We start from the raw sequence: 18,198 nt of genomic DNA, 5'->3' as shown, positions 1-18,198 counted from the left end.
ATGAGGTACGTAGACCCTGCGTTATCAGTTTTTATTCGGCTCTGCCATTCAGCATTCTGCCTTTCCGTAAAGTCCTGTACGACATGCTGACACCTGAGAAAACCTTCTTTCTCTGGTTTCATCGAGGTACGGTTTAGGATTATTCGCTTAGGCTAAGCGTGGTCCCAAATTAGGCTTTATGTGATAGCTGCACTCTTGTTTTCCGGGGCAGTGGGGGCCGATTACATTACGTCGCTCCAGATTACACAGTAAGCATCTCCGCCGTAAGATGCTGAATCCTGAGCGACTAAGAAGATTAAGACGCAGTGTCGGTGGTGTGCGCAAACATAAGGGCTAGGCGTGATGTTGTAAAGCCATGTTATTCAAGGGCAATTGTTCAGGCCCTCCTGCGGCGATTTCAGTTTAGTATTCAACACCGTGCGCGTATCAATGCATTTATTTAACATTTTTTGCAGAACGCTATTTTGGGCTCTCTGATTTATGTGCAAACCTGTCCGTGCTCCTTTTGGCTGCGCAATGTAGCCGACTAGAAGAGCGCATCTGGGCCTAACCTGCGCAGCGTGTTTTTTAAAAATCTGCAGCACTTCTAAACATGGCTAGCGGCAGATAGCAGAGTTATGCTCCTTCAGCCTAATTACTCCCAGAGGCGGATATTATTGGCAAGTTATATCGAAATTCGTTATCGTAGAAGTACAATACTTTCATAATCGACGAGCTAATTAATTACCTAACGGCACATAATGTAGCTTACAAATTAGAGCCGGATGAGTTAGCAAGCCGTATCCACTTGGGACGATTTCTGAGCACGACGCCAGTTTCCAAATATGCGTTTCGAAAGGCCGGACCCTGGCCAAAACACACGCACACACTCCTAATACTCTTATGCCAACGCATTAGTAAAACGGCTTTTTGAGCAGCGTGGTCAGCGGGTGCGCTATGGTTGCATGCTTTCAAAAACGCCCCAAAATATGAACAGGGGCCTACAAAAATGCGGACATCATGGGAAAGGTGAAATCGCTGAAAATATCAGAACAGATGTTACTTTCTGCGGTAAACAGTAAAAACCTACGACGGTGACCATGTTGACCAAATTTTCCGGCAAATAAATTGGCTGTATAAGAAGTTCACCTGAAACCCGATGGGGCGAGGTAAGGTGAGAATGTTGGCAGGAGATGAACACAGGCCCATCTGGTTCTATGGCCGGCGCCAGCGACCGGGACTGCCCATGAGGGTGCTAACAAATTTCTCATGTGCTGACTCCCACCTTCCTCGAGCTGCCAATATTTCTTTCGATGTCTTTGACAGTCGCATAACTCTTCAATAGCTCTTCAGCCTTCGTGGACGTGGGTAGCATTTTTAGGTTTTCGATATCCGCTAGTCTACAAATTTGTGGGTATAATATAAAGCCAGAACAGCAGCATGACAGTGAATACGGAGAACAAAGAAATCTCACATGTCACAATAATCTGAAATGGTGGCCTTCCTTCACGCACATGATTTGCAGCCACCTGACAGTATTTTGACAACTAAGTGCAACAAATGTGTATATGCTACTTAAAGGTGTACCTGGCCCGGTGGCCAACAAAGTTAACTGCTATTGTGATCATCTTCGGTCATAGCTTGCTGGCGGACAACGACACAGAGAGAGCTCGCACTGTCCTTGTGCTGTGCTTTATGAAGATGCCAAACCAAATTGTTCATGCGTCCGTCTTAATACTTAAGCGCATGTTCGCTCGATTTTCAGCTGCTGCGGTAGCCCAAGAGTTCCTCGTACTGCTGCACGAATTTGGAACGCTAAATCTTACCCACAAATACAGAATACGTTCCGACTGATGACAAGCTGCTGCGTAGTGCTTTGGACGATTATCCCAGAGTGTTCATTTCGTACCATTAAAAAAAAAAAAACGTCAATAGCGATATTTAGCAGTAAGTGCGAGAGAAATGCGTTAGCACTACGTCGCATCTTTTTGTGGTCCCGGATGCATGACTTAAAGCGCGTGCACCACGTTGAGAAGCGTTGTTCCAGAGCTCACTAGACACATGTCCTGCCTTTTCGAGGATTGAAGTGCAACTGACGATCGTCCGGAGCATACCACCTGCAGTTGCATTATATATATATATATGTAATGCAACTGCAGGTGGTATGCTCCGGACGACCGTCAGTTGCACTTATATATTGCAAAAAAAAGTGCATGTTATATATATATATATATATATATATATATATATATATATATATATATATATATATATATATATATATATATATATATATATATATATATATATATGCACTTCTCCCACGTGATCGGCTTCCCGCACTTCCCAAACATGCACTTTTTTCCCGCTGTAACACCCCTAATGCTAACGCTTCAGAAAAAAAAAGTAGCTGCCTTTCGAGAAGTCTCTGAATAGCAGGGAATCAATGATCGCTGTGTTTTTCGTGTCGCGACCAAATTTCTGCAAGGCTGATAGGCCATTTCCAGCCAACGAGCGGCAACTCTAACAAAAACAGTGATATCACTAGCAGGACAAGTTATTTGGTCAAGTTTGCAAGGATAGCTTTTAGTTCGAATATTTTTTTCTTTGGCGTCGCGTCTACGTCACCGCAGAAAGTTTGAAAAGATTAAGGTCAATGCGCCACGTAGTGGCGCTCACGTGAACTAGATTTTGATGTCCAAGAAAGCTGCTAGTGTTTCTTTCGCTGTTTCCGCCCAAGAATATTGTATGCATCGAATTTAGTTTTTCAGCGTTTAGACCCTTCACCAAAGCTTCGCTTCACATAAGTTTTGAACATGGGCGTCGGATCTGCCTTATTACTTTTTTTTGTTACGGTTTCGCTCCGGAATGAAACGACATGAATCGCAATGCTCCGATTTAGTTTCGGTTTGACGCCCTAACTTCTAACGCGTATTCATGTGCCTGAACTGCCGTTGCTTCTCCGTTGTACACCGCCGCTTCCGTCACGATGCAGTGCGTCCGTGGCTGAGGAGAGTGAGGAAGAGCCAACATCCCGTGCGACATCGCCTGAACCAGAACGAGAGCCACCTACGCCATCGTATTCGATGTGAGTCGTGGATAGTAGCATAAAGGCACAAAAGGGCAGCAGCGTTCCAAACTTTCTTGCGGGATCGGGACACGTGCCTCTCGAGTTTTAAATTTGTTCGAAGGCTAAGATAAACTTTAGCGCAATAAAGAAAGAAAATTAAAGTAACTAAAACATGAATGAAAACAACAAGCATATGAGAAAAAATACACTAAACAGTGCTAACTTCAACTAGTGCTTACAGATTACACTCCGCAATCATTATGCATTGATGGCATCACCTAATCCGCAACAACGTAGTCAAGACACTTTCTTTAAACAGGCATGATGTCAATCACAGCAACGTTCACAATCTTTGAGTGCCAGTATTTCCTCCTAGTATGTTTTGGCATAATCTTAAACCTTGGCGAAAATTAACGGGGACACATTTGCGTATACTATAAAATTTAGGACCAGGCGTTGCCAATAGCACGACTGTGTTAGTTACCTGTGCTCACGAAAAGCTGCTGATGTTCAAAGCAAGGTATGTGTCGTTCATATGGGTCTATAGACCATTTCCAACTGCGAAGCGGCAGTTTGTCTATAGTGTGTCCGAAAAACCTTCTTTGCTTATAGTTCGAGAGGCCACAGCACATCTGGCCACGAGTACTGGATCACTGCTGTGGGTGTTTTCTACAAATTTTGTAATATTGACTATATAATTTGGTGTCCACAAACCACGCTTTCGTTAATTTGTGATGAAAATCGGAAGCTTTGCATTAGAACGTTTCGGTGCTTTCATCCGGATGAAACGTCACGTGGTGCTGTAGGCTTTCTCGAGGGTAACTTGTCCTTTTCTTTTTCTGGTCCTCGACAGCAATATTGCGATGTTAGAGGTTAAAAGAAGAAATTGGATGGTCGCGCAGGGGAACCCCTACAATACATTCGCAGTTTCACGGATACATTTGGACATTCTGAGGTAGTCGCTATGTGAACTAGTTGACTTGCTAAGTGAAGGAATAACCACTTGAGTACCGTCCGAGGAAGGACCGTTTTGTCAGCGTCATTTTTATGTCGCGTGACGTTGTGCCGAGCCTTCATAGATTCCAGTCAGAGACTTCGTTGCGGAGAGCCGCGAGGTAGGTGCTAACGAGCGGCCATGTGCAGTGGCAGCCTGGAAGCTTGCGTGTCTCACCGGATTTTCGCCATATTTCGGGGCCATTAAATTGCCTTGTTCATGATTCGCACTCGTACAGCTTACAAAGCCCTTGGACGGTGCTGAAATTTTTGTGTCAAAGCGATCATCTCTTCTAGAAGTAGTGTTTATTTAAAATAATACTAGTTGAATTACAAACCTTATAGCCCTTTTCGCTCCATCGTTTGCGGCATTCGTATCTAAATCGAGAACAATGACTTTCCATACGATTAGAAGCCATCACAACGGCAGCTTATTTAAAATTCTCGAACGAGACGTGAGCAGCGCGCCTCCGCGATGTTTCACACGTAAAGCCCCATCACGTGGCGCGACAAAGCAGCGAAGTGAACGAGAGATGACGGCGCCATCGTTTGCGTCGTGTAGGTAGATGCCTGCGGCTAGCGAGGGTGCATTGTGCCGCTTCCGTGGGCAAGCTGAGTCGGGCCGAGCCGGCTGAACCAACCGCGCGCACTCATGTTGCACTACACCCCTGTCAAGTGGGCAAGTTAAGTGCACTTACAGAGAGTGCACTCGGTTTGAAGTGCACTTTTCCAAATCCAAACGTCGCAAGCAGAGTGCACTCGCAGAAGAGTGGGCCCCGGTCGGAGTGCGTAGTCTCGCCACCAGCGGTTTCAACGATACAATTAAGATGTAATGCATGTAAAAAGGACACAGAAGTTCATTCTAGCTGTTGAACAGCCTTTAAAAATACAATCAGAACAGAACTCGCTGATATTCTGTTCTAGCAGGATCAAATGCTGCCTCGTCGCACGCCACCATCTTGTTCTGGATTGCCTAGGCATTCGTCTTGGCCGGCCTCGACTTGTAACACTATTATGATAAAAATAATTTCATCTATTGTTTAGTAAATATAGATTAAGATTGTTTTTATTGATTATACGTATAAAGCAATCGCTTTTTAGAAGCTTTTTTTATTTTAATCTACATCTTGAAAAAACATTATTTTTGTCTGTCGCAATTTTTTTTTACTGCGAGTGCGCTGTGTTCTCCCGTTTAGGATCGCGTAGCCTGAGGTGTCACTCAAGATCCCGAAGTGCACTCCCCGTAACTGCACTTGCCCATTTGGCAGGGGTATCAGATGGCATCGACGCGACCTAGAACGCGCTCTCTCACGCGCTGTTCACTAGTTTGTGCTGTCTCAAGGTTTAAAACACGCGCAGATTGGCCGCCCAATTACGACGACTCACGCCATTCCTCAGAGACACTCCGATTATAGGAAGTGCGGGCAATAATAATAATAGCGCTTGTGCACCGACCAGCCACCATATGCGCCTGTCTTGTCAAAAAACCGAAACAGAGTGAAAGCCACGAACAGTCGGTAGCTGTTGCGGAGAGGAGGTCACGCAGAGGCCTTCTTTAGCTCTAGGTGGCCTTGCGCGGGCCGACAGCCGTCCGCGAATTCATCCGTTATCTGAATGCGCTATTTGTGGCATATTCGAGTGGTCGCCAACGTCGATCCAAATAGGTCGCGAAGCTTCGGGCACGAAGCGCTTCAGAACAAATTGTCACCGAGCGACGAAGAACTTGATGCAGAGAGAGGCAGGGAAGTTAACCAGAGGTTGTTCCGGTTGGCTACCCTGCAATCAGCAAGGGTGGTTATGGGAGCAGTGATTGAAGTGCGACTATGTGAGGAGGGAACAAACACTGGGAAAGAAATCGGCGTTTTTTTATTAAAACGAGACACAATTTAATTAATTCGAGGGAAATAAAATTCCCATTCACATTTAACTGCGCGGGACGAGAAAAGAAAAGGCAGCTCTATTTTACTTGATCATTGTCAATAAATACCATTTTTCCGCACCCACCATAAGTGCACGTTGGCGCCGCTATCACTTGTAATCGAATGCATATGTTGAAGTGCGCAGAAAGGCGCGCTGGTGAAGTTCACCATACGCCCCCCTCAGACGTTGTGTTGTTTTGCTCGTCGACGTTTGTCTGAATTTGATGGTGCGGGTAGTTTCATCGTTTCTTAACCTGTTCAGTCAAAAGTAGTGAGCTACGACCGCCAGGTGCTCGGTTACTTGAGCTGTTTTCGTGCGAATGAGCTGGCCGATGGGCTTGGCGTCCTGAGATGGGACCAGCACTCTACACACAAACCTTTCGTCGGCCTCCAAAGAAAGTATGCTCCGTGCAGGGGCACGATTTCGACACCAGTACGGCTGACCCCTTGCTGTATCGCTTTCCACGCTGAAAGCTCTAAACTTCCATCAACTCGAATGACGAGGCATTTGAATATGCAGTTCATGGCAGGCCACCAAGACAAATTTTGCGCGTTTGAGAACAAAATTACGTCACTTTTGTTTTTAACGGATAAGGCGTCACATTATTCTTTGTTCCGCCGGAAGCGTTCCCTCCTCACACAGATGGCGCTAAGCCCCATGAACGGCAACCAAAGGTCAGTGGGACGCCTCGCATTGGGCGCTCACAGGAAGACTACAAATGAAGCTGTGCAGGGTGATATGGGCTGGACAAGTTTTGAAGTGAAGGAAGCTCACAGTAAAATTGATTATGAGGAACGACTGAGAAATATGGAAGAAAGTAAATGGGCTGGGAGAGTGTTCAGGTATTTGTACAAGAAAAACGCTGATTCACAATGGAGGAAAACAACTAGGAAGCTTACCAGCAAGTATGCGGCCTGTATGGTGAGCAACACAGCAACAAAGAACGTAAAGCGAAAAATATGAGAGGCTGAGATAATCTCATGGGTGGCGGCAACGGAAAAGAATCCTACCATGAGCAACTACTTAAGAGGAAAAAAACGAAATCAGGAAAGAAACAATTTATGATAACTTACAGGGAAGCTGATTACTTTTCGAAGAAAGATCAGGATGCCTTAGAACACAAACTTATAAACCGAAATATGAGAAGGAAGAAGCATGTGCTTGCCGCGGTAAAGCTAGAGAAACGTTGGAACATGTTTGATTAGAATGTGAAGATATCTTAGGCATCACAGGCCTCTTTCAAGCCCTTGTGTTCAGCGAGAGCAGGGGGGAAAGTAAGCATATCCGCAATAGACAATAGTAAGAGGTGATCGGAAAATAGGTGGGAAAAATACTAGGGGAACGACAAACAACGGATGCGTACACAAACAAAGTTCACAAGAGGGGTTCAGAAACTTTGGTTATGAAAATTCATAGTGGGCCTTTCCCCTTTCTTTTTTTCTTGTTTAACCAATTTATGACATTAGGCAATAAAATAAGAGCTTGGTGGCGCAACCCATCGCCCCGTTCCAAAAGGGAAGTTCATAACATCCATCTATCCCTCCGCCGATGACCTGCCATGTTTTGAATGTCCGGACTTCCATGGCGGCTTCGATACCAGGCATATTTACCTGATTGCTACCGAGTGCTCTGGCCGTGCTGTAAAGTGCTCGTAAAGGGTCTGCGAAGCATTAGTTCTAGCACAAGCGGACTGAACTGGTGATAAGGAAGCAGAACCATCGCTTCCATACTTGGTTGTTCTAGTAATACATCTCTAAAGCTGTTCCTCACCGCGCTCGTAGCAGGGCTAGATTATTCTGAAAGAACCACCGGAATATTCCGTTAGTGTCCCTTCAACGAAGTCGCCCTGACACGTCATATCAAATTATTTGCGATCTCTACTGTGCCCAGTTTTCTGCGAAGGATCAGCAAGGAGGAGGTGTACCAATGCGTCAACGATGTGCTCGACGCGGCGGCCAAGAAGCGCCGCAGATTTTTGGAGACGGTCGACCTACTGGTCTGGCTCAAGGAATACAACTTCCAGAGGTACAAGCGTCTTAACGGCATCATCAAGTAAGCAACTCTACGTTGGATGCTGTACCTACGCATTTTCAGATGCATCTCGAGTCCAATATCGTTCACGTGACCGACTGCCGCATCAATAATCGCGATGGGCTCTGTAAGCCAAAGCACAACGCTAATGCAAGCGCGCACATACCAAGACGAGACGAGAGATATTGCTAGCGCACGGAAACGGTAACAACAATCTAACCCACAGCATTTAAGCCGATTGTTTTGAGGGCGTAATGCTATTCACCAAAGGCTTTTTGAAGAGAATACTATGGCAAACGACCACACCTCATCCTCTAGTCAAAAGTGAGTTGAATGAATCCTGGGGTTTCACGTGCCAAAACCACGATTCGACTATCAGGCACGATGTAGTAGGGGACTCCGGATTCATTTTGACTCCCAAGTGATCTTTAACGTTGCACCAATGCACGGGGTCAAAAGCGAGTTGGGGAAAACAATGACGACACGACAGTGTGTTAATGTGTCTTGAGGTGTCTTCGTCGTTTTAAAGCGAAGCTGCGAATGCGACACCAGAACACCAGAAGCGGTCAGAAACGTTCTATGCCAGATTTCGCAGTTTTCAGAACAAAAAGGCGATATCACTCACGATGTATATACTTTGAGAAAATGTGGGGAATGTTAGGTTGCACTGCAGGAAGATTTCGATTTTGGCAGATTTCAATTTTCATTTAAGTAAGTCGGCAGAATTTGAAGTGTGTGTGTGTCATTTAGGGGCTAAATGTAAATGTACTGAACCCTAGTTTTCGGCCCGTTTAGATGGATTATGTGAAACGCTCCAAAAGCTTCTTCGTTTCTGCAAGACGACCAAAAACATCGGAGATTTCATATTTTGGGGAAATAGGAGCCACTTTATGGAGGACGTGTACCCAGACTTGTACATAGCTTAAATTCTGTACTCAACTTACTCTATCTTAAGTACTTTTCAGAGTATTTTCGTATCTAAGAAGTACATTGAAAGAGAGGTATTTGTGTTGCAGCTTCAATACATTTCAGGGTCATCATCATCATCATCATCATCATCATCATCATCATCATCATCATCATCATCCTGGTTACGCCCACTCCAGGGCAAAGGCCTCTCCCATACTTTTCCAACAACCCCCGTCATGTACTAATTGTGCCCATGTCGTACCTGCAAACTTCTTAATCTCATCCACCCACCTAACTTTCTGCCGCCCCCTGCTACGCTTCCCTTCCCTTGTAACCCTTAATGACCATCGGTTATCTTCCCTCCTCATTACATGTCCTGCCCATGCCCCTCCCCCCCCACCCCCATTTCGTTTTCTTGATTTCAACTAAGATGTCATTAACTCGCGTTTGTTCCCTCACCCAATCTGCTCTTTTCTTATCCCTTAACGTTACACCCATCATTCTTCTTTCCATAGCTCGTTGCGTCGTCCTCAGGGTATCTTGTACTAATTATTTCAACTATTTAGGAGCAAAAGTCAACCCCTTTATCAGGAGAGCACAATGCCAACCACCTGGCCACTACGGGCAGGATACCTTTGTTCAGAACAAGCAGGCTGTAAGGTGCTTACACACAAACTTGTTTCACCAAGCGATCAGGTCCACCATAGTGCGCACGCAAGGATTTGTTTTATGAAAAAATAAAGTTTCATGAAAAGATAAAGTTCTTAATCCCCGTACCACTCTTTACTTCTTTAAGTGCCAGCCTAGGTTTTCCTTCCTTGTTGTCGCTTCACGACACTTGTGCATGCCTATGTGGTCCGCTTGATAGCGCAGGTGCAAAAAAGTGCGACTGCAGAGGTCCCTGCATCGTTGTGGGCACGAGACCTTGTACCGAGCGTGGTTTCAGAGCTCAGCAACAAGCAATGAAGGTTCTCTTCAGGGTAGCAGATTATGGTTGAAATTTCGCTGACAAAGTTAAACGGTAGTGTGGCAGCGTTGCCGAGCATAGCTCACAGGCAGTCCTGGGCAGATTGCTGTAATTTCTCCGCCAAATCTGGACCGCGTGGCGGGGACGTTTCTCGAGTGTGTGTTGCACGAGCATTCTCAGTTATGAAAGAAACGTTTGTTTGTGACGTCGAAATAGTGGACGTGATGGAACCGTGTATGGTTCATTATGTGAGAAGCCGAGTGAGCGTCGCAGTAAGACGGGGAGAAAACAATGACATTCATTTTAAATTTGTGCAAAAATGTTGGTGAGGGTATAGGCCCAATTTGGTGGGTTGTGGCCTAATGAAGTTGAAGCGGGCTGAAGCTCTCGCGGGGTGGCCATGAATCTGTCACCGGCAAATCTCATTTGTGCAGCTTCTGTTTTTAATCGCCCAACATAACTCTATAGGCTAGTACTCATATTAGACGTGTCCATAAACGCCGGGTGACTGAGGTTCAAATCTTCCGACTACCGGCTTCTACTGGATGCAGGGCGAAATATGAAACCGACAAACGAGCAAGCTTTTGAATACGAGGCACGAGGCACCTGTAGGAGACAACAGCGTTTCAGCTGCACACGTGTATTCTGCGTACCCGTGTGGAAATGAGTCAGAGGAAGTCAGAGTTGTATTGAAGTGTACCCTGCACTTCATGAGTTCTTTCTGCGACACAACCTGGCCATCCCGTCGATCGCATCTGTTGAGCACCTTTTCAGAATAGGCAGTCGTATATTAAGAACGGAAACAAGCTGTCCGATGAAAACTTCGAAAAACAATACATCTTGCAGGCCATTAAAGCTTTTTGGCAGTACACCATTTTGTTGTGCTTTCTTTCTAACTTCATAATAAAGCGTATCATGGAAGTACTTTCAAAGCAACAAAATACCTTTTATGAACATTTAGTACTATACTCAAGTGCTTTTCCGAACTGACTAATTCGTAAGCTACAAAAGTACTTTTTGCACAATAGTAAGTTATTTATGCTCAATAAATTTTGAAAGTACTATCTTGTATAAGTCTGAGTGTACCGTAAGCTTGAAGCATTTAGGTTAGTCATGCGCTTTGAAAATAATTACTAAATACTCGCCTTTTTCCAAGTTTTATGCGGTATACAAGGCATGCAGTTGCTTTTAGTTGGTTTCCTCGGTGAACTGAGCGAGCTACAGTGTTCATATTTCGTTGAAGATATGAAGCATGTTGCGACTGACTAGCAATAATTGTCTAATACGTCTGGATTAATTACATCTGTAGAAAGTTACTTATTGGACCGTTTCAGACTGTCACACTGCCGTTTTTCGCAACGTGTCCCACACTTCTTAAGTGTGGGGAACAATTACAATTTAGGTAAAAATAGGAGAAATTGTGAACATAACGTGTGGCGAGACTCTTGGCCCAAATGTTTTGGAAATACTCACTAAATCCTTGTTTTTTTTACCTTCATGTGTCGTTCATTCGTTAGTTGGCTTCTTCGGTGTCGTCGGCGAACTAGACTATTCACTTCGCTTATATTTGCCGTAAATAAGGGGTATCTTATGGGTAACGTGCAGGAAAAGTGTAAAGTGTGTGGACTAAATTAGGACCTTTGCATAAAGTTACGCATGCAAGTACTCTGGAGCGTTAGGACAGTTTCTTGTCCCATTTATTGTTTCCGCACACGTGGTTAATAAGCACATATGTGGCGAATGCTACGGAAAGCTCGTATCACTACGTCAAGAGGAGGAACACAAACTGGCTGCTTTCTTTCTTCCGACGTCAACTTGCACCTGTAAGTTATAGGTCATCCTTCGCCACAAGCGCAGTTTAAGACACCGCCATGTGCCAACCTAGCCAGACCGTGGGGCAATTTTTAGATGCAAGAAGTAGGGCAATGCACACTATAACGACGCCGTTGGAAAAGTCGGTCCAACTTAAAAAAATGTGTTGCTTGTCAGTCTCCGCATGTTCCAAGTGTGTCACAGCTTGTGCATTGCATCTGAAGTTAAATAAGTAGTACAACGTGTACGTGCAGGTCCAGAAAAGAGTGTACACTCAGGGCAAAGCTATTAAGATTGTTGTTATGGCATAAATAATGTGGCCGACATCATCTGACGAACACATCAATGGCTTGGCCTGTGTGCTACTGGCAGCACAAGATTTAGCTCTGAAGGATTTGCAATTAGTGCATTAAGACTGCGCTTCAGAAGTTATTTAAATGTTACTATTTCCGTTGTGTCTTGCTACCGTGACTGGGGACCAGCTGAAAAAAAAGGTGTACGTGTGCTGGTATATCCGCTGAGCTCACTCGCGTCTTTTGCCTCCCAATCTCGGAGGTTACAATGTAACCTAGGTCCGTTAAGGTCATTTTTTTCTTGTCTCCCTGGACAGGCTTCCGCATGTTGTAAAGCCGAACTTCCGGGGCTGCATGATCGGCTACAAAATAGAGAGAAAAGCAGCCAGGGCCTGCAACCTGGATTTCATGAGTATTGAAGAAGTCATGCTGCTGAAGGGGCGACCGGCGGCGATCAAAAAGCTCGGTACGTGTTGATTGCTACAAATCATTTCGTAGGCAACTTATTTATAGCGAATCATTCTTCCTCGTCAATCCAGTTTGTTTCAGTGCTTCAGTGCTTCTACTCGTTTTTATGGGCTTGCTCCGAAGGAAGTCCAGTTTGGGGATGTGCAACTGGGAGGGGGCGTTGGAGAGGGGTTCATACTTATTGGTGCGTACCCAATGACCACAGTGACACATAACCAGCGGCACGTATCCAACTTGGGTTCAAAGAGGTTCATTTAAAAGCGGTCATACCCAATGACACATAACCAGTAACCATTGGGGCACATACAATGTAGTAGCACTGCCACCCAGATGCCCCGGTGGCACATAGCCATTGGCAGAGGTCCCAGGGGCTAATGAGTATGTGTAGATCTTCAATGAACCTCTTTGATGACAACATGGGTCAGTGGGTATCAGAACAAGAAACACCTACACAGTGACATCTACGTAACGTCGCACTACGCTGATGTCAGCTAGAGTTCAGTGTGCTTGTTTCATTTTATGGGTATCTTCTGCCTTCGCGAATTCCCCACTGTCATTGTTTACTCGTTGGTAAATGCCATAATACAGACTAGTTAGAAACCCGAGCGTGCACCAAACGCGGGATTCCCTGTGTAGCACACCCAGAACGTATTTTGTAATTCGAGGCAGTAAGAGCAGTCACCGTCAATGGAGCGGATGTGTGCAAAAGGTTAAGATATGCTATGTTGAAAAGACTCCGCACGTGCTCCGGTTAGCCTGCAACTATCGTACGCAAGTCTAATCATCAAATTCGGTAACATAAATGTAAAGATCGAAAGATAAATTTTTTATGATTAATTCGCGTCCTTTAAGCTAAAGCATTCTAACGCAACGAAAACATGCCTCAAACTGTGCTGTTGATATGATTGCTGCTAACAGATATTTGATGAAGGTGTTGTGATGTCAAGGTTAGCACTGTTTATCTTTTTTTTTTGAAAATGGTGCTCCGCGGAGTAACACCAGGGATCCCAGGGGTAGTTCGAAGTGCTAGCATTGAGCGACTCTAGAAGACGCGGCAATAGTGAGCACCTTCCGGCTGAACTTCGAGAGAAATGGCTCGTGAGGCATTTGTGACAACCTATGAGTATGAGGCTGTGTTGTTGTTTTAGATTAATTAGGTTCAAATTAGGCGAAACAATAACAATGGAAGTAGAGTTGAACGGAACACGATATATAGTAAAGCAACCCTTCCTATTGATGTTGTGGCGGGATTAACATCTAAAGCTTCTAATGCGTTATTGCAATGCAAGATTCTATTAACTTTTATTGCACCGGCAGTATCACTTGTGCACAGTGCGCGCTACTTCCGTGAAAACAGAAACTCCGCCCAAGAAGGTCGCCGAAGAATCTGTGAGCCGGTCAAGGAGGCGCTGAGCACTGAAAGCTGGTGAAACACCGTTGTGCAGGATACGCACTCTTGCCTCTGTTGGGACATATGTGCACATTGCAGGGGACAATTCGGAAAAGAAGGAAACACTAGCCCTTCCTTAGCATAAATTACCAGCTTGCGCAATCTCCCAATCTTGCACAGGGGTGTTAGTTTCAAAAATTGCTTACTGTGCGAGCGGTCGTTTGGAGGGAATGGCTTAGTGGGGCCCGTTTGTTGAACTTCCGCCGCTGGGGAGCGGCACCCTTCAAGAGGACTGGCATTTCTCGCTGTTGTAAGTTTCGAAACGCCAAGCGTGCCACTGAACCTATGCGGCTCGGTCCGGTAACTTACCTTAACTATCGCTAAGTGAAGCTCTCGACAAAAGACTGTACGAGTAACTTGTGCGGTGTGAACACTTGAACTTGCGGGATGATTGTGTGATGGGAATCCGATCAAAAGTATATCGCCGGTTTCTTTGAATGGCTGTGCCATAGAGTTCGAGGCGGTTTGATGGTCTCGCTTCAGCAAACATTCAAACGATTGAAGGAAAGAACTGAAATATCGTTTTTCTTATCCTTTTCGCGCTTGTTACGGGAAGTGTCACTGACCTTAACTTGCGATAACATTAGTCACAAACAAGGGGCTGATGTATGTTCCGAAGGTGCAAAGGTGTTATCAGCGAAGCAGCGATGGTGCAATGCACGCCTTACAGTTACGTAATGTGTGCTCGGCAATTCAGACGCCATACTCGGGGCTCGTGGCTGCCGGCGCTTCTTGTGCCCCTTGTGGCCGCTGCGGATACCCAGCTGATGTATTTTCGTACACAATGAAAGCGAGATATTCTTGGGAAGCCTTATGATTGCATTTGGAAGCCCAGCGACTACCGAGCGCTCTCCGAGTGTCAGCGAAAAGCGCACGCAGCCACGCGGCCAGATTATCGAGCTTCAATCACTGTGCCCTTTAGAAGAAGAACAAACCAAGCAACAAATAAAAATATTGCTGAGGAAATTAACTTGTAATATTACGCTATGATCTCCCTCTAAGCAAAGCGCCAGCTTAAAACAGTTATGTGGGTGTCGAGCACTGTCGATAACATTTAGCAAGTGTATTGTGTAATGCATGCATAGATATGTCCTGAAACCCTCAACGCCATAACACATCAAGGAAATTATAGCTCACCTTTGCTTTTTTGTGTTGGACGGCACATCTGTGCAAATAAGGTAATCAAAACTTTTTGAGTAAAAATAATTAGTATTGTAATTACCTAGCCAGTTGCTTACTTACTAAACCTCAAGTGAAAGTTCGTTACTGCCTATTAAAAACAACTATTGGCTTCGCGTACAGTTTCGTCCGCTTAAATCATAGTCTTCAGAACATCAAACCCAGCTTGTCAAAAAATCATGAGCCATTCTACTCTGTGAGGGTGGATAATCAGTGAAGCTGTGTAGCACACGACAAAGAGGTGACTAAAAATTTTGTACAACGGTACGAACACATTTGTCGTCTCGATCGGTGGTCATCTTGACGAAAGGCACGCACACACATTTATTTTTAAAGCGAAAGCTTTACTGGCCGCGAACTTGTGATTTCGCCGTGGCCGTGCTCCGAGGAGGCGCATGACGTCACACCGCGTTCCTCCTCGTTGCGTTCGCCTCCGCTCACTTCGCCAGCATCGTCGCATGCCTAATAACATATCGGAGGATTGGAAAGCAGAGCCCGCGTGCGCCGCAACCACAGTTGAGGTGGCAGTATGGTCGGCGACAATTCTGATAAGCAGGGGGAGGCCTGGACTTGACATCGGAACGAGATGAAGAGGAAACGAATCGCCCAGGAAACAGACGAACAGCGCGCCGAACGACTGTCTAAACGCCGCAGCATAGCTAGACAACCAGACCAACCTGGACTTGCAATCAAGACTAACCAAGGCTAACCATGCTATGCCTTAGCTTTTGCTACGTATATCCTGGCATGGCCGAGCTCAGCCACTGCCAATTTTATGCATTCGCTTTCATTCGTATTATACATTCATTATATATATTCTTGCTTTCCTTTCGCGATATGTTGAGGCAAAGAATTTGACACCGCACCCACTGGCAGTGGGCCAGTGCCATCAGTGCCTTCGTAGAGAAGAGGGGCCGTATGGGAACGCTGACATAATGAGCGGCGACGGAGCCAGCTGTGGAAGATGATGATGACGAACGCGTGAGCAGTGGAACGAGTCATTGCTGATGATCGTAGTTTTTGCTCACAGATTTGTTGACGGACACAAAAAATGCGTGGAACCCAAACCATAAACGGCTTCGCTGTAGAATGATATTAGATGGTTTATGGGTGCACATTTAGCGGGTGTGTCTTTTTCATTCTCGGTCGTTTTTAGGGCTTCTATATTATGCGTAAAATTTAGCGCCATATATCGATGCCAGGTTAAACATTTCAAGAAATCGTAATTTATCATCCTGTATGTCTTGCTATCGTGCAATGACTACTCAAAGAAGAAGTTGTCCACACAAGTGTAGGGAATAGCAAGAAGCTGTAGTCGGGTGAGCTGTAATCGAAGTTGCCGCTGCAGTCGGGTGGGATGGCAAGTTTACTTTTTACGAGCCTTGCTCCCCCTAGCGGGCTTCCGCATATTTAATTTACAGTAATAGCTGCTGTAGCTTTCTTGTTACGTCAAACCTGACGCAGTCGGTGGGTCGTTATTCAAGTGTTCTTGTCGCTGCTGCAGCGGTGAAGTACGATGCCTTCCTGGCCGACGTGACGCTAACGAATCTACTCAACAAGCTCCTGGCACAAAATTTCGCAAAGCAGAGGAAGTGCATCACGCCGGTTCCACAGCACATACCGTTGGACACGAAGGTGAAAGAACTCAGGACCAGCACCAGGCTGTGGATGAGAAGGGTAAGTTCACCTCTCCTTCCCCACACACTTTCTCTCTCTCTCACACGCACAAGAAGAAATTAGGCAGAGCATGCACACATCTTGGAATCTGCGTGAAACTAAGCCTTCGTGAAGCTGTTAATACGACGCTATAAATTTTCCCATTTCATCCCTGCGTCTTTGGCGTATAAGCAAACTGTCGTGCGAGCATGGGCCCTCGCGCAACCGTGCGTCGCAGTGTGACACATGCGGCGATCATCTCAAGCAGCATGTTGCACGATAGAAGTACGCGTGCGACTGGGGCCTAATGGTTAGCGCGTCGGACCCCTGCGCTAGGGCACTGAAGTTTGATCCCACCATTGCACACGTAATTCTATTTCTTAAAGTATGCGCTATTTGTAAAGACTGCAGCAGCACGCAGCAGCCATGGCCAGGAGGGCCTGTGATTGTTCGCAAAGAATGCTTCGCTGTAAAAGAAAGCAATGACAGAGAGAGAGCGTGATGGTGGCGATATTCGGGGTAGAATAGCACGAGACTTTCTCCTTTAATCCTTTTTTCACGTGTTGTCACTGACGGTTCTCTTTTGCCCAAAATACAGTGTCGGAACATGTCAGATGACGGCATGTTTATGTTTTCAGTTGTTGTCGTGACGTTGCATTCCTTGCCGCCTCTCTGGTATCTCGATAACATAGTGTATTTAGAAGTGACCTTTCGTGCTGTTTGCGGTGAGCATTCATTTAGTTCCCTATGTGATAATAATAAATCCGGATTCACGGATACTGTATAACTAAAGTATTAAGAAAGATGCCTGCAGGGCAAATTGTACATAAGCAGCGGTGAATCATAATTACGTACCAGAAAACAACAACAACAACGAACAGAGAAAATGGATCTAGCCAGCTCGTAGCCATGTGTATAAACAATTCACAGTCACTGGGCGCCTGAATTTATTCAAATGAAATGAAAAGTTTTGCAAAGGGCATCTGCCAAATTAATCTGGCCTCGAATTTCGGCACGTGTGCCGTGCGCATATTCTCTCGGCACAGTTAGGGCCGGCTTCCCAGTGGGAAGCCGCCCTTTCCAGAACAGCCTTGGACGAGCGGTGATACCTGACTGACAGGGCCAGTCGGATAGCAGCAGCAAATTGGGCTCTGGACAGAGGGCTCCGCCCTCTGGGACTTCATTACAAAACAACAAATAAGGTCTACTACTACTGCTATTAACTACCTCGTTTTTTCTGTGTGGCGTCACGTGCAGGAGCAGGCGTTCGGCATCTCCGTGGGTCACGTGAAGATGAGCGCTGACGAGCTTGCCGAGAACGTCATGACGACCGTCAGCCGAGTCCTGGAGAAACTCAAGAAAGGATGGGAGCACGTAGATGCGCTCAGCATCAAGTCCTCCATGGGACCCCCTTGCAAACTCTACTGACTGATACAGGCGTTGCTGTCACGGAGTCGCCGGAGCACGAAGT

At 45.7% G+C, this 18,198-nt stretch overlaps 1 protein-coding gene across 1 annotated transcript; it reads left to right on the top strand.

Moving 5' to 3' along the window:
- Window positions 1-18,198, top strand: LOC142563191 (large ribosomal subunit protein uL1-like). Its single transcript, XM_075673742.1, has 6 exons — window positions 1-5; window positions 2,975-3,067; window positions 7,853-8,014; window positions 12,292-12,440; window positions 16,576-16,748; window positions 17,985-18,198. The coding sequence occupies exons 1-6, from the start codon at window positions 1-3 to the stop codon at window positions 18,153-18,155; spliced, it is 753 nt and encodes a 250-aa protein (XP_075529857.1). The 3' UTR covers window positions 18,156-18,198.

The sequence above is a fragment of the Dermacentor variabilis genome, chromosome 11 (assembly GCF_050947875.1).
Source record: "Dermacentor variabilis isolate Ectoservices chromosome 11, ASM5094787v1, whole genome shotgun sequence".
Taxonomy (NCBI): Eukaryota; Metazoa; Arthropoda; class Arachnida; order Ixodida; family Ixodidae; genus Dermacentor; species Dermacentor variabilis.
The sequence above is the reverse complement of the archived record's forward strand: the minus strand, read 5'-3'. Positions and strand labels throughout refer to the sequence as shown.